This window comes from Chiroxiphia lanceolata, chromosome 10 (assembly GCF_009829145.1).
Source record: "Chiroxiphia lanceolata isolate bChiLan1 chromosome 10, bChiLan1.pri, whole genome shotgun sequence".
In the NCBI taxonomy this organism is placed as follows: Eukaryota; Metazoa; Chordata; class Aves; order Passeriformes; family Pipridae; genus Chiroxiphia; species Chiroxiphia lanceolata.
The window spans coordinates 8,505,686-8,515,811 of NC_045646.1; the positions used below are offsets into that span (position 1 = coordinate 8,505,686).

General features: G+C 40.0%; 1 protein-coding gene across 1 annotated transcript in view; it reads left to right on the top strand.

Annotated features, from left to right (window-relative positions):
• ATP11B (ATPase phospholipid transporting 11B (putative)) overlaps positions 1-8,921 on the top strand; it is a 64,976-nt gene extending 56,055 nt beyond the window's left edge. Inside the window, 2 exon segments of the mRNA XM_032698508.1 lie at positions 474-608; positions 6,756-8,921. Coding sequence (XP_032554399.1) covers positions 474-608; positions 6,756-6,764 — 144 coding nt within the window. The 3' untranslated portion in view covers positions 6,765-8,921.
• Positions 8,922-10,126: the final 1,205 nt, after the last annotated feature.

Here is a 10,126-nt window from a genome sequence, read left to right on the forward strand (position 1 = left end):
GGATCAGGTTGCTGCATTGTATTCTGCAGCCCCAGCCGGAAGCTTTCTCTTGATTTCCCTCAAAGTAGGACAGAGCTGAGCTTGTATAAATTGTTGTCTGGCCACTGAGGTGAATCCCAGCTGAAACTGCATGTGCTCTGCTGTGGGGTTTGTTAGAGCTGGAACACAGAGATTCCTAACCAGTTCATTTCCAGCGTTAGGCAGATGTGGTGTTAAACCATTTCCATGAGCTCACCAAGGCTGCAAACAAACCTTGAAAGATCAAATTTTAGTGTTTATAGGCCTCAGGCACGGAAATATAATTCCTCATTGTAGTTCTCCTATAAAATTGAAAAATATTCAACACTCTAACTTTAAGAAAATCTGTTTTTCCTAAGTGTTTCTGATAACATCTTCATTGCTAGAATTGTGAGTACTGATTTTTTTTTTTTTTTTTTTTTTTTTTTTTGGTTTTTTTTTATCCTTCCTTCCAGCTTACTGAGGCAGGTTCAGGTATCAACTGCTTGGACTCCATGTGCTGCTTCTCAGATGGGGAAACAGCATGCACATCTGTTAGAAGAATGTTGGAACGACTAATGGGAAGATGTAGCCCAAACCCGGGTCAACAGGTGTGGCATTTCTCTCAATAGCCTTTGCTGCAGACGACTCTCCTATAAACTGGAACCCGATGAGCCTGCAGCAATAGATGTCTAGAAATCAGCTGCAGGTTTTGCTTACCTAAGTAGGAGATGCAACTCTTCTTTTCATCCTGAAAGATCAGTTTCTTGTTTCTTTTTGAGTGGTTTCTTTTGGGATGGGGAGGGGGAAAAACAGTTTTCAAAAGATTTCTGTTAAAGTGTTTAGTTTGGCTTTACTACAAGTTCTTGTGTTGTATCTATCGTAATTTCTCTTGATTTGTATACATTCTTCTCTTTAGAAAATCAAGCCTTGCTGCTGTTTTTGTTCTCCTTTTTATGATTTTTTTTTTTTTGCCTTCACAAATCAGGAGTTGTTTCTGAAGTCGAAAGACTTTTCCCTTTGGTTCTGGATGTACAACCTCCAAATATTTACCTTGGAGCTTGAATTACTCCTGAAGAATATCAAAAGGCTCACACTCCCCCCCTTAAATATAACTTCATTGTTAGAAGGAGAGTCTTTAAATCTTTCAGCCATTGATTGATATGAAGATGAAATATTTTTGTAGTATAACTTTATAAGCTATTTCTAAAATCAGAGTAATTGACAGAACAGAGTCTTCAGGTTCTAAGAATTTTAAATGTTTTTTCGGTTCTAGAAGGTATATTGTCAAAATCATGTGTGCCATTCCAAAGTATGTGCTAAATAAATCTTTCCTCCTCAAACCATGTGTGAAACAACATCAGTGGGAGATAAAAGCACGTAGAGTAATGGAATATGTCTAAAGAGCAATACTGCTCTTATGGTCAGAGGAGCTCTCGCTGAATCCCCTAATGTGCCATCTCCCCATGTCCAAATAGAGGATAGTGAACAAACATGGAAATATTTGGGGGTAGAAGTCAAATAGTCTTTTGTACATCGTAATCTCTCAGTCCCTGAATGATATCATGGTCCTTCACTGTCAAAAGGCAAACCTGAAAACATTGAGCTTCACACATTTTCAAGGAAACTCATTTTGTATTTGGACAAACTTTGTCTCTTTCTGTTAAAGGTTGTGATATCATTCACTGGGTATCAAGTCTTGTGTGGTAATTTCCACTGACAGCTTTGTCAGCTCTGATTCTGCCTTTAGTTATTGCCTGGTCTGTAGCTCATCTCTGTTGGAACTCTTGTGTTGAACACTGTGTCTGTGGTTTCAGTCAGTCTCTCTCTTCTGGCTTGCTTATGAAATTTATTCAGTGTTTCTACAAACCTAGGTTATGAATATGCAAAATGTTTCATTCCATATGAAATATGAACTGTTATGACTAAGTACATTTTTAATTCAAACTTGCTGTATAGAAAGCGGGCATGACGTGTAAAATAAACAATTTAATAGAATTTTTCGATCTACAAGGTGAGCATTTAATTGGTCTAAAAATCAACATTTTGGTAGCAGTTGCTCTAAGTTTTTTGATGTCTTTTTCCACTTCTCTGTACAACTGTGCTTTCCAATGAGGAATTTCTCATGCTACTTCTTTTCCATTTATTGTTATCTAATTAGATTTTTGTTAACAATTGCCTTAGTAACCTGGTAGTCTTATAAGGTAGGTATTCTGTGTTTTATTTAATGCATTCACAGTTTTACGATTTTCTCTTTTGTTCCACTTAATTTTCTTTCTTAAGAACTTACAAATACTTACTGAAGATACTCATATTTGACAGAATATTAAACAATCTTTGAAGACTGCTTTTTCTCAGGTTTCTTGTCTGCTTACCTCATGTAATTTTCAGATGAAGTTCCATCAAGCCAAGTAATTGTAGAGTTCTTAGAACACAGACAATAGGATTACGTTTAATGAATATGCAAAACTATCTTGGTGCTACACTAAGGGCTTGAAGTTCTGTGGTTTTTGCTGCTGCCTCCGGTTGAAATTGCTCTGAACAATCTTCTAGTTTCACGTAAATTTATGTACAGTACAACTAGAAAAGAGATTTTTTTTTTTTAAGTGTGTCATACTTGCTGTCTTCAGTGACTTCAGCTCCTTCTACTCAGCATTGACACTTAAAACCAAGGCTAAAAGTAATTTCTTCCCTTACACTTTCCTGGTAATATAAGAAAGTCTCTGTTCATTTTTTAACGTCTTAATTGCTTGAATCACATGAAGCAGTTACAAGTCGTGAAATGCTGAAGGTACAGTTAAGAAATCTCGAGTAATTTTTTTTAAGTGCTTGTAAAATTGTTTAGGCTTTGTTCACAAGCTTGAGCTGCTGTGTTTTGTATCTAAATCTTCAGAAAATTGTGCAGTCCCCAACAGGTTGGTCTCCTGAGCACTTGTGTTGTATAAAGCAGCAAATTATTCAACCAGGAGGTAGCTGCAAATTATTTTTGTTGATGAAGTGATGCTGAGAAATACGTTGTCTGTGCAAGTGCTGTAGAATGAAGGAGCGCTTCTTTAAATAATATTGCTGTAGCAGCTTGTGTTGTATTCTGTGCTCCTGATATTCTGTCAAATATGAGAACTGAACAGGAAATCCAACATGGTATCAAATTTTGATAGAAGCTTTGATGAATCAAAGTTGTACAAATGCTTGGAGTAGTGGGCCACAGGAGTATAGTTCTCTTGTGTTTATTTTACTGCTTGTAAAATGTATTTGAGAAGTATTTTCTATAGCTCCAGTTAGGCTATAAAATGTGTGGTGTGGTATGTTAAAAAAAATGCATTTTTGTCTGTCGTTCCATTAAATTGTCTGTCAGCTTGTCAGTCACTCAGATACTAAGAATGCTGGATCACATTCTTGTACAGTAGGATTCATTGCTGAATTGATGGATCTCCCATTAGTGGTACTTGTGTCAGCACTGCATGTAAACAGTTGTAAGAAACAGCAGATTTCTGACAGAGGCTAATTTGGAGATAAATTCATTATGCTTTGATTTCCTACCTTCCAGCCTTCTATTTTCAGCATTTCACATATAATTTTCATAACGTTGTTCAGCCAAGACAGTATTTCTTCCCAAGCAGAATTGTCCTCAAGTGAAAGACATTGTGAGATCCCATCTCAGTCAGAAGCTGTGACGTCTTAGGCAGCTTCCTGATGTCTTAAATTTTAACAGTAAAAGGGATGAAATAGATTCATGGCTGTGGATCAGTTTTTGCCTGCCCACAGCTGCAGCCAGTGTGGATTTTTCCCGCTTGGACACGGCGTGCTGGTTTTCAGGGGTAGCTGTGCACCACAGGGCTTTGCTGGAATGGTCTCGGGTTGTGTGCCTCAGTGTACACAGGCAGCATTTAGAGTCTCCCTGAGGGCACAGTATTGAAACTTTAGTGGCAAAGGGGCGTATAAACCTCTGGTTGTTTTAGTTCATAGTGAGGAAAATATCCATAGCTGTGAGTAAATTATTAATTACACAGCAGACATGAGTTGGCATCTGTTCTCAAAGGTCTGAATGAATTGCAGGTGCCTACATGAAATTAATAGATTAGTCTTTTAAAGAGGAACATTTGCCTAATCTCGTAGCACTTCTATCTTTTGCTTTCCTAGACTTTTCTCCTCACCTCTGTAGAGTATAAGTTCCCAGTCAGCCAAACTTTTCTTTATTGTTACTTTAGATCATGGAGTTCCTCGGATCCCTTCTATGCCAACGACAGAAGCATCTTGACTCTCTCCACAATGGACTCAGCCACTTGTTGACAGGGACATTTATAAATGCCTTGTGGAAGCCATGTGGTGCTCACACACCTGTAGGTTCTGAGGCGAGTCCAGTGTCCGTCGCTGCCCTAGGAAAGAGTAGAGTGACTCCTAAGCACAGACCTTGTCTGTGGCCTGGCATCTGCACAGCTATTGCTTCAGTATTTTTTTCTAATTATATCTACAAATTGCTAAATAATTTTTTTGGAGGTAAGGAATGCTTTTACCTCTGACCATTTGATCTTTTCTGTTACTGTACGAGCAGATTGAAATCCTGAATTTAATACTTGAGACGTCACTGCAGCGCAATGACAACGTCTTTCTCCTCCCAAATTTGAGTGATCCAATTTGAATCAACTTGAATTTGCACAACTGAAGTTTTAAAAGTTGCATTTTTCATGATGACCCTTCCCTTTAACACACACATTAGTTTTGAGCTGTGTCTCAGATGCTGTCTTAGCAGTTTGCAGATCAGTTTTTTTTGTTTCTGTGGACGGGTTACCATATTCTGTGAGCAATCAGTTTAGTAATTTTTGAGAGTTAAATGCAATTCAAATATTTATGCTGGTATATGAGTGGCAATACATTAGTCATTGCTTTGAAAAATACTGTAACTGTGACAAATCAATAATTGGAATACTAAGGGTATAACAGTTCACTGTTCTCCTAAAGTATAATTCGGAAGCCAGTCATCCTTTATTATGCCCATGTTGGGTTTTTTAACAGTTCGCATACCCGCCATGGAAAAATGTTTAAAGAATTGGTGGATTGTGCAGAAGTCTCACTAGCATAAATTTTTTGAATTATTAATCTTTTAAGTTGGGGAATTTTTGCAATGTTTTGTTCTTTTTCATGTATTTATATTTGGTCATGTTGTACTTTGAAGATATAATTAATGCTTAATTATCTTCGTATATCGGAAGGATCCGAGACCTTGATGGCGATGTTTTGATACCCAAGTATGCCAATAAAAGCAAATTGCACAGTTGGAGGTTTGAATGGTGCATCTTGCAGGTACTTCTGTTGTCCCAGTATAAACGTGTCTGCAGGCTTGGGGTGGGTAGCAGCAACATTTACAAGTTCCTTCAGCCAGAATGGTTGTCTTTGGATGTGGGAGATGAAATGGAGGTGCTGCCACAGGGATGGCTGCAGAGCACTGCCTTGGGCACAGTGGTGTTTGTGGGTTGAGGCTGGTGAAAGTGCTGCTGCTTCGGGACATTGTGTTTTAAGTCAACCTCTGACACTGAAGTCCCATCAATAACTTAATACTGTCTCTGTCGGGCAGTTAAAGATGTAAGGCTGTGTATTTAAAATTAACTCAGGGTAGTATAAACTGTAAATGAAACACAGACTGTGAATAACACCTACCAGAACTTCTTCAGTAAAGGTGTGGGGAAGTGTAGGATTCGGGCAAAGCCGCTTTCCCCCTGCCTGGGTGAGTTGCTGCTGTTGCCCTCAGTGCTGTCCTCTGAGCACATTTCACAGCAAATCCTTTGTATTCCATGATTCAGGCAGGCATATCCCACCCCCCTGGTGACATCTCAGTGGGGGCCTGGGCTGCTGCAGAGGAGTGTATCCCTCATTCTCAAATCCCTCATCCCAAATTCTCCCGAGTTCAATGAGGAGAGGAAGTGTTGAAGAGGTCCCGCTTTCCTTCGATCAGATCCTTTGCATGTGCCTTACCTAAAAACAAGCTTGAGCTTGAAAATGTCAGGTGTACACTGGATCCCCACAGCGAGTGTTCAGGGGATGAGGAATCACTAAAATCGAGCCTTGCCTTCTCCATGCAGCAGGTATGACATGTGACTCATCCCACTGCAGACAGCTTGAAACCTGGATCCAGCACAGAGATGCAATAACCTGATTGTTGTCTCTCAGTCCCCAAAAAAACTTATCCATATATGCACTACTAGCAAAATACACTTGGATTTCATCTACTCCTATCACTTTATATTTCATATCTATAATATTATACATGGGTTTAAATTATTTTCTTTGTAGTAGTTTCTCATTCTCAGAGTCTTCACACTGCCATGGTACCTAGGAAATGCAGAATTACATGCTCTAATCAGATATCTGCTGTTTAGCTGTATCTTTTACACCTAAATCACAGTGTTCCACCTTTCAGCAGTACTTGTTTGTCCGTGTCAGCCACAGCATTGTCCCGTCAGTGTGTGTGACCGTGTGACCTCATCCATCCGTGTGGTTCGTGTGTCCTGGACCAAAATACAGACTGGGGTTAACGTTGTGCAATAGGAAGCAGAGGCCTTGTACAGCCCCACTCCAAGCATTTCCATTGGCTCAGCTCTGCGGGTGATGTATTTTGGCTTTTACCACAAGAATGTGTTACTTATATTTGCACAAAAGCAGCACAGTCCTATATTTGAAGAATAATTTACATTCATTATGTGTTTCTTTAAAACCTTCCATCTCCTCCTCCTCCCTTTCCCCCCTACTTTCCCTTTTCCCAGTGTTTGTAAGGTTACCGAAGAAACATGCATTTAAACAATTAAGGAGGAACTTAAGAATCCATCTGTCTGCCAAGGTATATTTTTCTATTTGCAGTAAATCTAAGTCAGTAATGTCTCATTCAGAACATAGACATGGTTTGCCTTAGACCAGATTTTTTGGTGTGACAAATACTTTGGATGGAAGAAGTGACTGGGGTTTTGTGTTGATGTCACAAAGCTTTTAAAAACACTTCTATTCAAGGAAGGAAGATTGTGTATTTCTTTGACAGCTGAAGTGTAGGAAACCATTCACTGTGCATTGGGCACAGTGCAGAATCCTTCGTGTAGAAGCCAGAACAAAATCCAGCTAATTCCGTGTAACACTGGCATTCGTCCCCGAGTCAGAGTGGGAACAGGTGGGGGACAATTTGCCACGGGGAGGAAATGTCTTATTATTCTCTCTTAGCCTTGAAATCCATAAAAGCCTGTAGTAGGAGTTTGTAGTTCAAAGGAAGAGTGGTGTACACTCACTTTACTATGCAGTGTCTCTGAAGAAGCACCTTCTCCACAGCCCCTCCCAAATGGGATTGCATTCCCAGCAGGTCGGCTCTTGTTCTGGAAAAAACAGGGTTTGGTTTTGTTACTTAGGAAAACATAATTTTAGTTGCCAAGCTTAAGCTTTTAAAAGGATGCAGTGGAAAAGACTTCAGTGGGAAGATGTTCTGAATTGTTTCACAAACTAAAATGTAAATATTCTGCTTAAGAGTATTCTGTATATCTTTTAAGGTTACAGGTAGGGGAGGGGGAACAAAAACTGCAAAGGAAGGAACCCTGAAAACTTTGGCTTTATATTTTCAGAGTGATTTATTGTTTTTAAGTGCAAAAGGTGATTTGAGACAAGCTCATGCAATTTAGAATGCGTATTAGGCACCTACAATGTCTTACTGAAAACCTTCAGTAGTACTTTCAAACATGTTTTTTATGACAGTGTAACTTCTATATTGGAATAAAATATTTTCTAGTGTTAGAAGTGTCTCAAAGCTGTAGTCTAAATCATTTTTCATAGTTTGATACTTCTGTACTTCTAAGGAGTTATGATTTTGGTGAAATAGTGTTAAAATGCTCAAGCATAATGTGCTTCTGAAGCATTTATTTTTGAGCTATTTTGGGATTCTCATTTTTTTGGTGTAGAATCCCTAATAACTTGCCATCATCGCTGGACTCACCACTGCCTTGTTTGTTACACAGATGTCCCTGCTTAAAGTTGTTCCTAGAACTGGGCAACCACTCACTAGGGACTAATTTTATCCTTATTCTGCTCCTAAATTAGTTCCCAGCTAGACTCTCTTCTTTGCAGATCTGGGTTGGGGGTTTTTTTGGAAACATTTTTATTGTTGGTTGTTTTGTACGTTCTTTGCTTCTGTTGTTTGCTTCCAGCGGCATGATTTGTCTGGGTTCTGCTCTCTGGGAATGACTCAGTTTGTAACAGGAGGAGGGAAGAACGGGATGCTCGTGCTCTATCAGCTCTTGCCTTCAGTCGTCTTAGAAGCGCATTTGCATCGGTATTTGCGAGGCTTCTGCTTGCCGTAGATTTTTTTTCCTTCAGCTAAATCCTGCTCCCAGAGGCACCAGGACTGTCTGGGTGGAGAGCCCGTGTGGTGCTGGTTGAAGGGATGTTCCTGTCGCTGCCTGGCTCCGGCTGTGCTGCCCTCAGTCCATCCCGTCATCGCTGCAGAGGGGCCGCGGTGGTTCCGGGGCTGTAACTGCACAGATGTGAGCGGAGGGGCCCTGGGCTGTGCCTGGAACGTGATGAAATAAATGTGCTGCTGTTTGTGGCACAGAGCGTGACTTGTCTGAAAGAAACTCTGGCCTGGCCTAGGGGGGTGGATTAATTTTTCCTCAGCAGGTTTAAAGGAAATTACTTCATCCATCAGCAGGTTCTCAACCTTTTTACGTTTTGAGAACGGGCTAGAAGATAATCTCTGGGGCATATATAGAAAGGGGAAAGTGGTTAAAAATAAGGCTCACCTTGCTGCAGGAGTATCTTATTTATATCTCAAAGAATAGATTTTACAATTCCTAGTTGCAGTCCCACGAGAGATTTCGGATCCTATGCATACAAAAACAACAGATCATCTTGTCTCCTGTTTTTTCACTGAAGTGTGATCAAGTTCTGCTTTTCCAAAGGAAAAAAAAACTGGAATGATAAAATCTCTGCAAGAAGTACTATTTGAAAGATGTTGATCCTTAATTTTAGGCAAATAAGGGGCATTGCCAACTGGAAACTAGCAATAATTAGTACAAAGAATTTTGGACCTCTGACACTGTGGCTGCCTCATGTTGGTTTTGCTCCTCTGACAGCGAGGCTGTGTGCTTGCTCTGGTCAGTAGATGCTGTTTTGAAAATGGTTTATGAAAATTATATTTATTAAATAAAACTTTCACTTCTAGCTGAGTCATTGTTTTAATTATGTGTTAGAGGAAAATATGGCAGAGTAAAGCCAGGCTTGCTGTGCCACAGGCCCAGGATCAGGCAGTAGATTTATTCCCAGCACTCTCAGGCTGGAGAGAAGTCCACCAGGAAGAAAAGCAAAACAAACCCAAAAAACCTCACAGGTGTACATAAAGACACACACACACTTACATACACCCATAGATGTGTGTGTGTAAGGGGATGCAGGAGCTGAACTCAAATCAGTTGACCCAGGAACTCACTGGAGCCCACCATGAGATGATTAGTGATGAATTCCAGCCTGGGGGTCATTCCCATTTCTCCAACAGTAAATGGGAGTTTACTCCAACCCAGAGTTCACTCAGCTGCCCAACCACAGCCTTGTCCTCTCCACACACAACCTTTACAGCCCCATCATTTCTCACCCTCTCAGGTTCCTGGTCCTAATTTGATTTACAGGGTTATCCCTCTGACTCCTGCCAGTTGTCCTTTGAACAGTCAGAAAGGCTTGGAATGTTATATACTTGAACACATACAATTTGAATTTAGAAAAGAAGGAGTTTTAGTTTTCTTGCAAAATATTCAAATGACATTCAGGCAGCTTTTGTTTAGTCTGAGAACCTGAAGACCATTTAGCAGAAGAACTTCCAGTTTAAATGCTCGGACTTGGGCCTGAGTTACAGGTGCCTGTTTAAACCATCAGGAGCAAAATTCTTGGTCTTTACTCAAGCAGATATTTCTACACATTGGTACTAAACCAGCTACAGTTCTACAAAGCTTAGGCCTATTTCTGATAGATGAAATTATAATTTCATCAAGTATTTAATGCTGCAGTCAACTCTTGGAGAGCTCAGAGGACTGAAGGGCACCATGGTTTAAAAACCAAACACAGTCACTGTACCATACTCAAATAAAATCTACAGAGACTTCTGGCAACAGTA